Source organism: Phalacrocorax aristotelis, chromosome 1, assembly GCF_949628215.1.
Source record: "Phalacrocorax aristotelis chromosome 1, bGulAri2.1, whole genome shotgun sequence".
NCBI lineage: Eukaryota > Metazoa > Chordata > Aves > Suliformes > Phalacrocoracidae > Phalacrocorax > Phalacrocorax aristotelis.
The window spans coordinates 140,582,407-140,598,557 of record NC_134276.1 but is presented as its reverse complement, the minus strand read 5'-3'; the positions used below and the strand labels follow the sequence as shown (position 1 = coordinate 140,598,557).

At 40.2% G+C, this 16,151-nt stretch overlaps 1 protein-coding gene across 1 annotated transcript in view; it reads left to right on the top strand.

Moving 5' to 3' along the window:
* The first annotated feature begins 11 nt into the window (after positions 1–11).
* FBLN1 (fibulin 1) overlaps positions 12–16,151 on the top strand; it is an 80,279-nt gene continuing 64,139 nt past the window's right edge. Inside the window, 4 exon segments of the mRNA XM_075112530.1 lie at positions 12–53; positions 55–159; positions 161–278; positions 14,794–14,893. Coding sequence (XP_074968631.1) covers positions 12–53; positions 55–159; positions 161–278; positions 14,794–14,893 — 365 coding nt within the window.

Sequence of the window (16,151 nt, the reverse complement as noted above, 5' to 3'; positions counted from 1 at the left end):
GCCCACGGGGGATGGGGCTGCGGGGTGGCTGGGATTCCCCTGCTGTGTATATGTGTGTGTGTCCCTAGTGCCCCTGGACGTCCCGGGCAGGCTTTAAAGCGCCGCTGCCATGTTCAAGTGAGCAGAAAGGCGTGGCGTGCACCGGCTCCGCCGCAGCCGTCCGCTGCCACCGCCGGCTCCCCCCCTTCCCCCGGGGCCGCTGCCACCCGGGCAGGTTAGCTCTGCTCTGGAGGGTCGATACGAGGCTCCGCCGGGACCGACTTTGCCGCTGGGTGTCGGTGAGTCGGTCCGTCGCCGGGCCGGGCCGGGCTGCGCTGCCCGCCCGGTCCCCCCTGCCCCGCCCCGGGGCCCCCCGGGGCCGGCCCGGCGGCTCTTGCAGCCTGGTGTCCCGGGAATTGCGACATGTCGGGGCGCCGCTGTGCGAGGAAGGGCGCCCGGCGGTGGGCGTCGGGTTAAACTGCAGACGGCGGACGGGGTCTGTCCCGAAAGCGGCGGTTAGGTGGGGTGTCAGGTCTGGTCTGGTCTGCTGGGGGCCAGGTTGTGCCCCCCCAAACTGAGAATCAGAATCAGTAGTTGCTTGAAATCTCATTGGAGCGGGAGGAATAGCGAAGCAGAAGATGCGGGCTTTTTGAAGGCAAAATGTGAAACGTTTGTGAATGATATGGTGTGATGTGGTTGGTTTTGAAAGCAGGGCTCTGGATGTGGGCCGTGACACCCCTTCCACACTGTGCGCTTTTTTTCCTGCTCTCTTAATACCCTATAAAAAGAGGATATTCTCTTGATATAATTCAGTGTAGTAGTCCAGCCAAAACACAACTGGTAAGACACGACAAAGAAACTACTTTTCATATAGTGATAATGAATTTATCATAGCTAACAGACAAATGACCTTTTTCTGTTAGAGTAACCCCCAAGGGGGCCGTTCAGAGTTGAGGCTTGATTATGCAGTACTCTAGGCAAGCATTCACAAACATATGGTCTCTGGCCTAGGCCTAACAATGGCAGACAAAAGCCGGTGAAGTCAAGTATTTGTTACTATCACAGTGTTTTGGCTCTTGGATTTTCATATAGCAGAGCACTTGTCACAGATACCTCTCAAAATATTTGCTTTTGATAGAGGTGTTACCCACTCCTTTTAAAGAAGGAGGGACAGAATAAAGAAGGTTAGAAAAACAGCATTTAGTGCCAGAATCCCAAGGTAGCTCCTACTTTCTCTCAGACAACAGGGTACATCAGCAAAACTGGTGTTCAAATTTTTTTTAACACAAAGTATAGTCAAATTTGGCAATAAAAGGCATACCAAGTTTCTATTCTCAAAAATAAAAATCCATAAAAATCCATACTCCAATTTCACCAAGAATGTCTGCATCCTTAGAACTTTGAAAACAGTACACTGGTTAAAATTAGATCTAAATGTCTAAAAGCAGAGAGGATCCTTGCGTAGCGTACTACTGTTTAAAGAGTAGACTTTGCTCAGCTGAAATACCTACTAGTGATCATAATTAACAACACAATGATTGCTAGTAATTGTAATTGCTGTAAGAAAGATTTTGTTCTGGAATATTTTACATGGCCATCTGTGTTTTACAGGCAAATGAAGTAATTACCTTGTGAGATCACGTTGTTTAAGTGCAGGCTGTTCGGGGCAGAGCCTGTGATCCTCTGTGTGACTAGTATAAGGGGGCCTGGGGTGAAGCTGAGCTCCTAAGTGCTTTAGTGATAAAATTGCCAAGTTACTAGGACAACGTCTGTCTGAAATAGAACTTCCTCGTAAGCTTGTTACCATCAGTGTTCTTAATTGCTCTTCCTTACTAAATAATCATCAAATCATCAGTATCTATTAATTAAAGTCCTCATTCTAAAAACAGAAGGGACTGCCTTCAGTGGACTGGCCAGTGCATGTGAATATAGATATGCACGTCATTCTTTGCAAGAGTAAGGGTCTTAAAAACCTTCTAAGTTTTACAGTGCCGCTTTGTTTTATTGTAACCACTGCATTTTGTAAAAACATTTTTTTTTGTTTACGATATAAACTACCATCCACTGAAGAAGATGAATTACTCACATCGTTGTGTCCAGCCAGTGTATGAATAGTTCATCCTCTGGCTGTGTCTTTGGCATGTCTTGGTACTGCAGGCACAGACAGTTTAACTCACTAAACATCTGGAAACATGTCTTTTCAGGGTGAGCTTATAGTTTGTAATAAAAAAAAATGTTCCACTGACTTTGTGGAATGAGTTTTATTTTAAGATTATGATTTTTACATGTGCTTTTATAGCAGTAAATTTGTAAGAAGTATATGGGTGGAGGTAGCACTTATAAAAGGCTAAATCTATGCTTTCTTGCCTGTTATCATAGATAAAATCTCCCCAAAAATCACATACTACCAAAAAATGCAGTTCTGAAGAATGAGTGCTATCTCTAAATTAGCCCTCATTTGAGTTTCTTTTTAATAGTCCATTTTCAGACATGAAATTTTATGGCAATCAGTGGAAGAGCAAGATGTTAAACTCTTTTGTTTTTCATGTGCATAATTGAAAGCAGACATGTTAGTGAAATCCAAGATGAAAACCCATAAACTCGCTTATCAAGTTACTGCAGTATATTTATACTATTCTGTCAGATTTCAGGCATTATCTGATAGCAGATCAATGTATTTTCAAAAGTTATTTATTTATTGTTGCACTTCAGCCCATTCTGCAAGTTTCATATCAATTTTACATGTGTTTTTAATAAATAGTTGTGTTAAGACCAGCTTATTCTATAATACTTTTATTAACATTTTCTGAAACGAAAGAGGGATCTTAGCCCTTTGGAACTTGACAGAAGAAGAGTTACTTGGGACCATAAAAGAATTTAAGTTTGGTTTGTGAGCTATGGATAGATTTAAAGAAGTAGGTGGCAAAATCAATTCAGTAAACAGAGAATATGGGTTTACTAGATGTAGTAAAATATCTGTAGATAATAAAAGGGGCTGAGACAGAAAAGGTCAAGAAAGAGAGCTGAAAGCAAAATTTAAAAAAATCTGTGCACGGGCAAGAATTTTAATGGTAGCACCAAGTGGTTTAGTATGAAAAAGATAAATGAACAAAAGCTTTGGTGGAAGAGTTAGCAAAAATCGATGGTTGACAGTGATAGGGAATAATGAAAATGAGTAAAGTTAAAAAAGAACAGAATAAGCATATCATTTTAGTCAGAATAGGAAAACTTTTTGTGAAGTGCTCAGGAAGTGTCAGGCACGTGGGTTTACATGCAGTCTCAATAGAAGGAGGTAGGCCAGGTGTTGATTTTAATAGTTAAGTCATGACATGTAAATAAACTGGGAGACTGGATAACATTGCTGCAACATAAAATGTAGAAGTGGAGGCAGGAGATTGAGAAGACTACAGTGTAAGAAAGAATAGAAGAGTTGTCATAGAATCAGAGAATCATTTAGGTTGGAAAAAGACCTTTAAGACCTTTTAAGATCATTGAGTCCAACTGTAAGCCTAACACTGCCAGTCTACCAGTAAACCATGTCCCTGAGCACCACATCTACATGCCTTTTAAATACCTCCAGGGATGGTGACTCAGCCACCTCCCTGGGCAGCCTGTTCCAATGCTTGACGACCCTTTCAGTGAAGAAATTTTTCCCAATATCCAATCTAAACCTGCCCTGGCACAGCTTGAGGCCATTTCCTCTTGTCCTATTGTGAGTTACCTGGGAGAAGAGACCAACACCCACCTCACTACGACCTCCTTTCAGGTAGTTGTAGAGAGTGATAAGGTCTCCTCTCAGCCTCCTCTTCTCCAGGCTAAACAACCCCAGTTCCCTCAGCCACTTCTCATAAGACTTGTACTCTAGGCCCTTCGCCAGCTTTGTTGCTCTTCTCTGGACACACTTCAGCATCTCAATGTCTTTCTTGTACCGAGGGGCCCAAAACTCAACACAGTATTCACCCACAAAGAAGTCAATGAAGGAGTCGTCAGGAGCAAGAGGGAAAACAGTGGAAGAGGGCACAAGCAGCAAAAAGGCAGAATATAAAGGAGTGGAAGGGCCAATACAGATCAGTGAAGAGCCCTAGAAGAATGTAAAGAATTACTGGCCATAACATTTTGTGAGTAAAAAGTAGTTTAGAAACACTCAGAGTAATGTCAGGTAAGTGGAGAAGGAATAGTCACAGTATCTACAAAGATGATGTACTGGGTAACTTGCAGTGATGGAGACTGCATACAGTAGGGGAAAAATTGTGACAGTAACCTGCCTGTTCGTGAGACCAGGTGATGATTCTTGTCCTGCTGAAATAATCTCTGGCAAGGCACTGGGACAGTCCAGTAAAAGCTGTGTTGAAAGTCTCTGATCAACAGGCTGTACCAGTTGTAAAGAAGGATCTCCAGTCCTAATGCTTTCCTGAATACACTGGCACGTCTTTGGCTAATGTAGCACCCACAAACAACAACACTGCACAAGGATATAAGACGTTCCCTGCTAAAGGGTTCATTTTTGAGTCTAGTACTGTCAAAATCTGGATTGAGACCTCAAGCTGAGTAATAAAGAAAGAAATAACAAAGATCTCTATTGTTGCCAAAGTAAGTGTATGGATATAGAAATACTTCATCTGGTATATTCCAGCTTTTTAGGATGTTTCCTAGGATTTACAAAGCACTGAAATGATATACCATACAAATGCTACCAGCACTACATTTGTTCAAAACAGTACAGTGTTCCATCTTTGAAGCACTTATCTCTGACTAAATTCCAGATTCAGAGTACTGAATACTTCTAATATCAATACTGTGGCAGAAAATCTGGAAGAGCTAGATATCAGTTTGCAGCTCAATATATATAATTTCAATAATGAGGCAAATCTCATTGAAGAAGGAGTTTTATTAATTTATTATCCAAAAGAAAACCTTTCCTAAATCATTGCTCTATAAATTTATACAAAAAATGGATCTTTATTTTCTCCCTGCTCTGTAAAGTCTGTGGTTTCTTCCTTATTTGTTAGCTACTTGAACCATGTCCCACTGTGCTATAAATTTTATCCCATCTACACAGTGTTTCCAGACTATTCTTTAAATATGGCAGTAGTAGAATATCGGAACCTTTTGTCATTGTCCATCTTTCTTTTTTATTCTGCAATAAACGTGCCTACAGTCACTTAAGCAGTATATAAAAGCATAGTTATTCTTGCTAATTCTCAGATGCAAATGGAGAAATCCCAGTGTGAAAATGTTTTTCCTGTAACAGTTTTATATGAGCAGATAAAGGAGTACTTGAATATATATATATATGTTTGATACTACATGGCGTGCCACTCCGTCATATTCTCATATCAGTCCTATTTCAATTGCTTTAGTTTTAATTTAAAAATATATATACTTGGACATGATCCAAAGCTCTTTATGGTCTATCTAAAGACTTTCATGTAGTTCAGTATGTTTTGGATCATGGCCTTTCTACAAACGAACAGGACTAATAATAGATTAATTGTAACACCTTATATAAAACTTACTAATCACATTTTTTTTTCAAGATTTGAAATGGGAAATCAAGAGAAGATAAAAATTTGCTCTTACATGAGAAAGAAGTGCCACTTTAGGCTATCAGCACCCTGTGAAGTAATTCAGTATTTGCATGAGTTTTTTTTCATCCGAGGGAGCGAAGGACAAAATTTAGCATGCGCTTGTCAGAAAGAGCAGTTCCTGTTCTTCTTCCAATTTGGAGTCTTTTTTGCAGGTCCACCCATGTCATCTTGGTGAGACTGGGTTCTTTAGGCCACCTGTGTTCCTCTGTGAATGCACCCTCGTTTTTCATGGTCTTTTGAGTATGTAAAGTCTAGGACAGCCATTACTTATACTAAGCTGTTTATATAGTGCTGGCTCAGTGGACTCTGTAATTAATATTCTCTCAATTTCTTAATGTCTTTTCTAGAAAACTTCGGAGCAGGCTCAGTCTTCTAGTCTTAATATCTTTTGAACTCCAGCCTCCTCACAGTCTGAAAAATAACCTATGCAGAAAGATGAAAAAGTTAATTTGTTCCCAGAAAAGATACCTGCATGAAGTAGCTGTCTTCAGATACATAGAAAGTTGAAGTGTGTAAGAGCCTGTGTGTAAGAGGTAGTAACAAAAGAATGGATTTAAGTGGACTTTTGGAGTGGACAGTGAGGTAATATATTAGGTAACGTATTATTAAAAATTCTCTGTCATTAGGGACATTGAAGCACAATAGCACATTGCCTGGATATGTTGTAGCATCAGCCTCACTTGATACCATTTTGGACAACTAAATAGAAATCTGCCTAAACTGACCAAATTTTATCAGTTCTGCTTGAGAGTAGTGGGCAGGACATGATAACCATCTTGAGGGCTCCTACATCCCTATCTTCTGTGGTATTTATATATAAATAAATATATATATGTATGATGCCGTATAGCCTTCCTGCAATAGTGGAATCTTCTAATTTTTTTAGTAGCTAGTTGCCTTGCTTTTTTGAAAGATTATTTTTATTAGACCTGAGACAAAAAAACCCCACAGTGAAGCACTTTCCACGGCAGAGAAAATAAGACATGTTGCAATATAGTATTGCCTCCTTTAGGCCTATCCTTATTACCAAACACAGCAACTACCTCATCACCAGCTGTTGCCATCAACGGTTTTAAGAGCTGCTTTTATAAACTGCAAACAGACACCTCATAAAATGAGGTTTGGCCATATCTGAAAAATCCTCCTAATTGTGTGATGGCCGCTGCTGGTGCTACTAGAGCCACATTCCCCATAAATGAGTGTTCTCCAGACCTAGGAAGACTTCCAGTAAAATGTTGGCTGTTTTAAAGCTAGCCACAAAACACACTAACTTACCAGGCATTTCCTTTAGGGTGCCGCTACTTTAGTGAGTGTGCTAACTGTGTTTCTTCAGTGATTTCAGCTCTCCTGAAATAATCCCATTCAGCTGAGAATTCATCTGAAGGTAAAGGTTCAAACTCTTTAAGCCTGTTTAGGGAAAACATATTTCTTAGCAGCTCGTGAACTGTGAGTGATTGTCAGTCTGTAAAGATCCAATATGACCTCCACACTTTGGGGGGAGAAGCACTGTTGTCATAGGGCCTCTCTGAGGGCAAAGAGTAGTCTAGAGCAGTATGGGAGAGGGACAGCTGGTGACGAACACTGCCTTGCAGACTGCAGCAGATGCATTGAAGACTGCTTCCTGGCTCGTGCTGTTATGGGGATTACAAGAAAGTGCATCCTGGCTCCAGGTTTCATGCCTTTGTTACAAAGTTTAAGCTGGTATATTCTTTAAGTGAACCTGTAAGAACAACCTAGTAGAAGGACTAAGAATAGCTTACTGTCCAAAGGTGACTAGTGCTGCAGCTCAGCTGTGGCTATTCATCTTACCCCATCAGTATATTGGCATGTTTGATGTACATATGGTCTTGGGGTAAATAAGAATGTCTGTGCAGAAAAAGAAAAGCTCTTATTCTCTTTACTTCTTTCTCCGCATATAAAATGGATGAGGGACATCTCCATTCCAGCTCCTGTCTGAAGAGGTCCAGCAAATAATCACGTCATCTCAGATGGAGAATGGTAATGCTTTCCTGCATTGCTCCAATACTCCCAATTCAAAGCATTTGTTTTAGGGAATCATGAGGCCAGATTTTCTGTTGTATGTTTTTCTCTTTCATAGTTTCGGGTCTTCCCTATCCTTTCCTCTTCTATGTGTGCCTAATCCCTAGGCTTATGCACAAGATCAAGATGCAACAAGTCTGTACTTGTCATGCTAGTTTATTGCCATTTGGGCCTTTGAAGTCAGCTGGCTTCCCTCTTGTCTAAACATGACTCTAGGTCTATTTGATGCTTTAAGTGGCCAGCCAGAGTGTATTTGCATTGCCAGAAACAGCAATTCCAGTTTGTTGTAAGGACAGCCAAAAAATCAAGACTAGAAATCCCAGCTGCCAGCAGTTGACTGCCATCCATGCTACAAAAGCAGCTGACATATCCACATAATATTAGCCAGGTGTCGTTGTTTCAAGAACAATTGATTTGACATAACAGATCAGGCCAAGCACACTTTGTCTGCTCTGAACCTACAGCACAGTGGAGCCTTGGCCAAAGGGATACGCAGTTGCTCTGGTTTCGTGTCAGAAGAGTACAGATGTAAAGGGAAGTTGGAAGACAAAAAATATGATCCTGAATAATATAGATGGCTGACCTGTCATTTTGAGGATCAAATTCGGTACACAGACTTCTTTATACTTTCAGCTGACAGTTAGATGAATGAGCATCAATAGTAAGAGACTTCTCTTGACAGGACAAGAAAGGTTTCATCAGAAAGGTGCGCTGTTTAAGTTGAAAGTATTTTTCTTACTGGAAACCTAAACCAATGCATGTCTGTTGTAAGCATGAGTTCCAAAAAGTCTGGATGACATACTGTTACTGAAACGTGTTGGACTAGTGCTGAACTTTCAGAGAGTCCATCTGCTGCCTGTATCTGCATATGTTGAGAAGTGATAATCATGTTCTGTTTTCTCACATTCCATAGTGCTGAGTCTCTTACCAAGTAAATCAAGTGAAGCACAAGACCTGCACCACATTTTACAAATGTAATCAATTATTGTGTTTAAAAGATTGAAAATACCTTAATAAGGAGATGTGACTTTGACCCTTTTACCTGGACTCACTTCCAAATTCATACCCAACTATAGCTCATTATGTGGGCTGAGAAGTCAATGAATTTGACAGTGGCATCACTTATTGTACTGAAGAACTGGAAAGCTTTACTAGCACTAGCTTGATAAGCCCACCTAGGCTCAGGTGTAGGTTTGGTTTGATATTACTATCAGCTTTATAACTATTCCTTAGATCAGCACTGAATAATGAACAGCTATCTAAGCCTGGATTGTACATAGGCTTTTCCATCATCAGCAGCTGTACAAAAGAGCTGCTATTGTAGCTTGTTACTTAAAAAAAATCTGCCCCTTTTTGATTTAGCTGGTATGCTACTGCCATGAAAATTATCCAGTCCTTTTTACTCTGCTTATTTTTTGCACAATTCCCAGAAACAATTCAGGGTTTCTCATTCCAGGAATCATGCTTTTGGGTAACATTCTTAAGCTTATCTTTCTTTTGCAGAAAATATTCACTGTAGCAGCTGAATAAGCAATTATCACATCATAGAAGTCTAAGATTATACAGATTTTAACCACATTTCTTGCTTTGAACTCCTACATAGTATGGCAATCCTGTTAAGATTAGCAAACTACCTTTTTTTAAAACAACCATATGCTCATACACATTTTGTCTATGTAAGCATAGTTTATAGTTAGCACATGAATGCATTATGCACAAAATGTTTTAATTTGTGTGACCTTTAGTTGCTTCTTATCTGATAGGTCTTCTTCATGACAGCTGTTGTAACATTAGAGATCTGAGTTCCAGCTGTGTTTCTACTGTCCTCTTCCTGAGACTCCTGAAATCTCTCTCGGAATACTACATATACCTCCTTAACATCAGGACAGGCATCCTTGCTGTTATCATACTAGCATGACTCAAGTTCTTTTGGATGCCCTGCTGCTCATACTTTTTTACAGGGGCAAAGTACTGATGCAGCTGCATTTGATTTTATCCAAGATATATTTGGATTTTCTCAATTAGTCAATTAGCATGCAAAATTACTTTATCTGAGTGAAAAGGAAGTAAATATACTACCATCTTAACAGATCTTGGGTTTATCTTCATATTTTTCTGTCTCTTGATACCAAAAAGCTGAACAATTTATTCACAAACTTACAAAATGGACCAGTCAGTGTATTCCTGCATGTCACAACTTTCCTGTAGGGTTTCTCCCTCCAAATAAAAGGGCACATTTCAGCTGTACACAGACAATATCATCAGCTTTTCCCAGAAGTGTATTGTCTCTCAGATGCCTGAGAATCTTCTGGCTGATTTGCATGAAACATTATGCACTTGGCAAAATGGTTGAAGGGGCAGCAGGTTCCGAAATGCTGTACTGTAATTCCTATTCGATCATCTTTGGCAATTCCAGCACTGAGGGGTGCCACGAGCCCATCAACTGCAAGTTGATTTACTGCAGTAAAAGACACATGGTCACATTCAGAGGAAAAAAACCCACCACTTTCTGCACAGTAAGTGAGATTCTTCAAGATGTTGTAATCAGAGTAGTTTCTACCATCCGCTTCCCGCTATCCTTTCCTTTCAGACACCCTGCATTACGAATGTCTAGTTAGAAGAAACTGAGGAGGGGTGATGGCCACCCCATACTGTTGGTCCCTGAAGAGGATGTAAGGAGGCACTGATGGCCTCAGTGTGAACTGGTTGCCCAAAGATTTCCAACTGGGAGCCATATGAATATGCACATGTACAGTTGTAGCCACAACACTGGAGAAAATACAGTTATGAGACAGTAAGTCTGTCCTGTTTCTAAATAATCATTAAAACTCTATATGCCAAAATAGTCAGAACTGATTCCAATACAATCAGGAATTGACATCCAAAGTGTGAGACATGGACTTTCTGAGATTTTGAAATAATAGAGATTTGTCCACGGATGACCATTTTTAAAAGCAAACTGCAAAGCCAAGCTAGAGACAATGTTTTTCACTGTTTTATTGTTATGTTTTAGAAGAATGGCCTTGAGGGTGGAGTCCTTTTTTTACCGCTTGTTTTTCACTTCTCTCTATTCTCAAGAGATTTTTGGCAGAATCTTTGGAGGCTATGAATTGTGATGTCACAAAAAAAAATGAGCCTGGACCACAGTTTTCCCTGAACAATCTATCCGAAATCCTTCTTTGTCTGGATGCACTCCTACAGACGAAGTTGCTTAGCTTGGCCTGCTTTGAATTCTTGAGTTATTTGGTTGGAGTAGAGGTGTGTTGCCAGAGCTGGGAGGGAAGAACTGGTGTCCAGAGCCAGGGACTGTCCTTCTGGGGAGGAACTTGGCTAAATATCCATTTGTACAAAGCCTTGCAGAAACCTGCAGCCAGCTCTGCACTTTGGCTATACGTGTATCATTTTTCAACACAGTAAAGATTAATTGCAGACAACAGCACTAAAAATACGGTTATTTGTAACACATTGTATGAAATCTGATGCATATAATATTTGTTAGCAGTACACTGGCAGACAGAGAGCACCAGACAGGGTCCCTATTCCCAAAGAAGAGATCAGACTCGAATTCATGTCTTTCACCACAGGCAGATATTTATTTACAAGACTGATTTTCTCTGTAGCATTATAAACTACAATTAGCTTTCAGACACTGGCATGAATTCTGGACACACGGAGGAATTAAAGAGAAATATTGCCTTGACTTTATAATGACAGAATTTTGAGCGTTATTTTGGGTATGTAAGTAAGACTAGAAGGATGACCTGGGTCATAGAGTACAGAACTCTCATAAACTCACATTTAATGTAATTCTGTTTATAATTATTTTCTTATTAAAAAATGTCTGGTTTACTTGATCCCATAATTCTGATTATTGTTTACTGCTGTAATATTTGTTGACAGGAACCACATCCTTTCATAAGCTTTACTTATCTAGGCTTAAAATGGTCTATTTCTTCCAGTTTCTCCTCAAACAATAGGGCTTTGATTCCCCTGACCATCCTCCTAACCTTTCTTTACACATTTTCCATTTTAATGTAATCTTTCCTAAAGAAGGGGTAGCCAGTACTCCAGAGCTCTGCACTGTAAAATTGATAATGACCTTAAGAGTACCTACTTTAAGATGACTGATACGTCCTAAAATCTCAATTAACTCTTTCCTTTTTGCTGTGAATTGTTGGATTATAATCACTGGTCAGGAATATAGGTTGTTCCCTGCAAACATCTCAGTTACTGGAGGGGGTTATCCTCTCTACTTGTTTTCAGCTGCTTTTTACTTTCTCACGTATGAAGATCTGCCAGTTGAGGTACTCAAGTAAACTCTGTCTGATATGTGTCAAAGTAAGTGTGATCATGAACACGGTAAGTAATATTTCCCCTTATTTTGATAACTGCAACAGGTTAGGAGGTGGATGTATGGACAGATGGAGGGAGGCTGTAACCCCCATACATCAGGAGCACCTGGGGAATGATGGCTTTGTAACTGGTATAGGGAGAGCCAGAGGAGACAGATGCTTGTCCTTACTAGTCTGTGCAGGAAGTCATTTGTAAAGATTGATAGTCTTGAATATAATGCTGCTTATTGAATTTTGCTCCCTTTAGATGTGCTTGGAGCAAAACTAAGAATGAGACAATTGGGTAAGGCATTTTATGATCCAGTGGAGAGAGGAGACCTGGTGTGCGCTCTCTGCTGTGCCATCAGCTTGCTGTGTACTTTGGGCAAGTCATTTCATCCTTCTGTACTTTGGCTTCTCTGTCAAAAAGAAGTGAGATTTGCCTTCCTTTATGCAGCACAGCAACCTACAGAGGAAAGTGTCTTACTTATTTTTCATTAATTAATCAGTCACAGAATCCTTCAGGTTGGAAGGGACCTCTTGGGATCGTCCAGTGTTTGTACAATCCCGCAGTGAAGAAATATTTTCTTCTGTTCAGGAGAAACTTCATGTGGTATAATTTGTGCCAATTACCTCTTGTCCTCTCAGTGGACACTACTGAGAGGAGTCTGGCTCCCTCTTTTTCATCCCCTCCTATCAGGTATTTATAAACATTGATTAGGTCTCCCCTGAGCCTTCTTTCCTCCAGGCTAAACAGTCCCAGCTCTCTCTGTCTCTCCTCATACAAAACATATTCCAGTGAATAAATAATCTTGGTGGCCCTCCACTGGACTCACTCCAATAAGTCCATATCTTTCTTGAACTGGGGATTCCAGGACTGGACATAGCAGACCAGGTGTGGCTTCATTGGTTCTGAGCAGAGGAGAAGGATTGCCTCCCTCAACCTTCTGTCAGTGCTCTGTCTAGTGCAGCCCAGGATGCTGCTGGCCTTCTTTGTTGCAAAGGTGCATTGCTGGCTCATGATCAACTTGAGGTGCATCAGGACACTCGTGTCCTTCTCTGCCAGTTTTCCAGCTGGTAAGCCCCCAGTATGTACTGGTGCATAGGGCTTATTCCTCCCCACATGCAGGACTTTGCATTTCCCTTTGCCGAACTTCATGAGTTTCCTCAATGCCCATTTCTCCAGCCTGTTGAGATCCCTCTGGATGGCAGCACAACCATCTGGTGCATCAGCCACTACTCCCAGATTTGTATCATCTGTGAACTTGTTGAGGATGCATTCTTTCCCAGTGTCCAGGTCATTAATGAAGATGCTGAACAGTATTGGAACCAGTATTGACCTCTGAGGTACACCACTAGTGACTTGCCTCCATTTGGACTTTGTGCCATCAATCACACACCTCTGGGCCTGGCCATTCAGCCAGTTTTCAGTCCCTCTCACTGTCCACTTACTTAACCTGTCTATGAGGGTGACAGTGTCAAAAGCCTTACTGATGTCAAGGTATATGACGTCCACTGCCCTCCCCTCATCCAACGGGCTAGCCCGGTGACACAGTACAAGGCTATGAGGTTGGTTAAGTGTGATATCCCTTTCACAAATCCAATGTGACTTCTCATCACCTTCTTGTTCTTCATGTGTTTAGACATTGTTTCCAGGAGGATTTGTGCCATCACCTTCCAAGACAGTGAGAAGAGGTTGACCAGACTGTATTTTCCCAGATCTTCTCTCTTGTCCTTCCTGAAGACAGGGGAGCATTTGTTCTCTTCCATTCTTCAGGAATTCCTCTCATTTTCATGACCTCTCAAAGATAATCGTGAGTAGCCTGGCAAGGACATCAGATAGCTCCCTCAGCACTTGTGGGTGCAGCCTGTCAGGGCCATCAGTCAAAAAACTTATGAAACAAAGGGAAAATAAGAGAAAGCTGCCCCTCTTGGTAATCAGATGTTTTTTACACAGATTGCGTATTTGTTATACAAGGAGCTGTTCAGTGTCTGGACCACAAGATAATTAATAGGAAAATGTGACTCATTTTATTCCAAGTCCTGTTACACCTGCTGTGCAGTGAACTTTTGCACTTGAAGTATGAAGCAAACCTGTAGTGCTTGTCAGTTCATTAACAGTATTTAATTTCATTAAATCAGAGACTTTTGCAAAAATCATACTCTGCACAAATAATTATCTTCACTATGCTTTTCTCTTTAGTTTCAGGGTTGGTATCAGTTTGCATCTATATTAATTTTTCTTTCACATGTTAAGTGATCAAAATACTGTATACCATTCTGTCTCTCAGTACAATACCTTTGCATTTACAGACATACTTTTGAGTAAAACAGATTAATTGGCTAATAACCTCAGGAAAAAATAGTTCTCCAATTTAACTGGTAATGATATTCATCTGTTTTTCATATCAGACGGTTATTTGACTTTCCTGTATTCTACAGGATTTTAAAAGGTTGCTTATTACTACTGCTGCTTTTGAGAATACAGGAGTGCAACCCAACAGATCATTTTGGAGCTCTGTCTGAACTGTTTTCTGATGCAGCATCAGGTCCCTAGGCTGTGTCTTTATGTGGAAGGTTAAGGGAAACAGAAGTTTGCTTCGCTGAAGAAGGAATACCTCCAGCACTTGGGCTAATTGCAAGGTGCTAACAGATGCTTCATTTGGCCATGGTTGCCTTTTGGATGGGTACATTATTCTGTGTGTAGATTAGCATTGGGAAAAAAACCTGACTCTGGTGGGGTTTGGGTTTTTTTTGTTTGATTTTTTTTGTTTTGTTTTTTAAACTGGCAGATGCAATACCATTTACTAAGGTTGTATTAAATATGTTGTTTTTGTCTTTCCTCATTTCTGCAGATCTTTCAATGGAAGAATGCTGTGACAAGGGTATTGAATGGGCAAACAAAAACAGAATATGTACTTCTCTACCGTTAATATCCGAGGCCAGAGAATGCAGGTATATAGTTATGTATTATATATTAAACTATAGTTTATACTTTCATGTAAAACCATGGGAATGGCAGGTATGAAAGCTGGTTCAGAAGATGAAAAACTCAGCTCTTAAATCCAAGTTTTTCAAATCCACATTTTTCAATTCCACATCTAGTCTTGCAGAGTACCTACTGAGTACCCACTTGTCATCCATTACGTCCTTTAGATTTTTGCTGTTGGTCTAGCATAGAGTCACCCGCCTCTGATCTGTTTGACATGTACTGTCTCTTAGTCAGAAGTTTTTCCACTGTACTCTACTCACAGGGCTTGGTCTCTGCCTACAGTCAATACATCTCAGCATGGCTCCCCTAACGTCAGCAAAGCTTATTCATTTTATACTGGTTGTGAATCTAGGCCAACGATGGTTCAAATTCTTGAGCAAAAGTTTATCAAGAAACATAACTGATCCTGTACCTGAATAATCTATAGGTTGCATAAGTACATATGTATACATATAAGACAGTCTTTTAAAACTGTTTCTCCTGTGTGGTGCCACACAGATAGTTGTCCTGCAGTTCTCAGCTGAAATGCCGGATGGGGGAACTTAAAGATTAACTAGGAGTCTCCCTGACCTAGGTATTGTGTCTGACTTCTGTCAAAAGTATTTGACCACAGGAAATACTAACCTTTAGTTAATAAATAGATTTTGTAATTCTACTGACGTTTAATGGGATACTAATTTATATTATGTAATTTAGCAAATGAAATAATTAAGTTAAATGTTAAAATTACATGCAGAGTAGTATTTTGGTTATACTGGATCTCTTAAATGGTTGGGGCATTGATATTTTTTTATGTCAATGATAGCTTGCATTATTTTGGCTGCTTTTAAGCACTTGTTACATTTAATTTGTGGAGCTAACAATTTGTGATTGGTAGTTCGAGGGGTAGTTTCACGAAGGACTTTGTATTTAAAACACATTACATTGCTCCCCTCTATCTTTTCAAACGGATTGCAAAGTGATTTAACCTTGCTTATTGTAGAAGTGTTTGATTCATCTTTATTACGGAAATAACATGTCTTGCAGGCAAGTGTGTCCATGTTTTCTGACTTCTGCATTTATATTGGCATACCAAGCAGTCTCTTACACAGAAGAATTGACAGGTAGAAGTTTAAATCCTGATTTAGGAAATACTTGAAGAGTCAGAAGAGTTACAGACAAAACAGAGGCAGGATTAAAAGGAAACCAAGTTTATTGAATAATCTGGGAGCGAGAATCTTG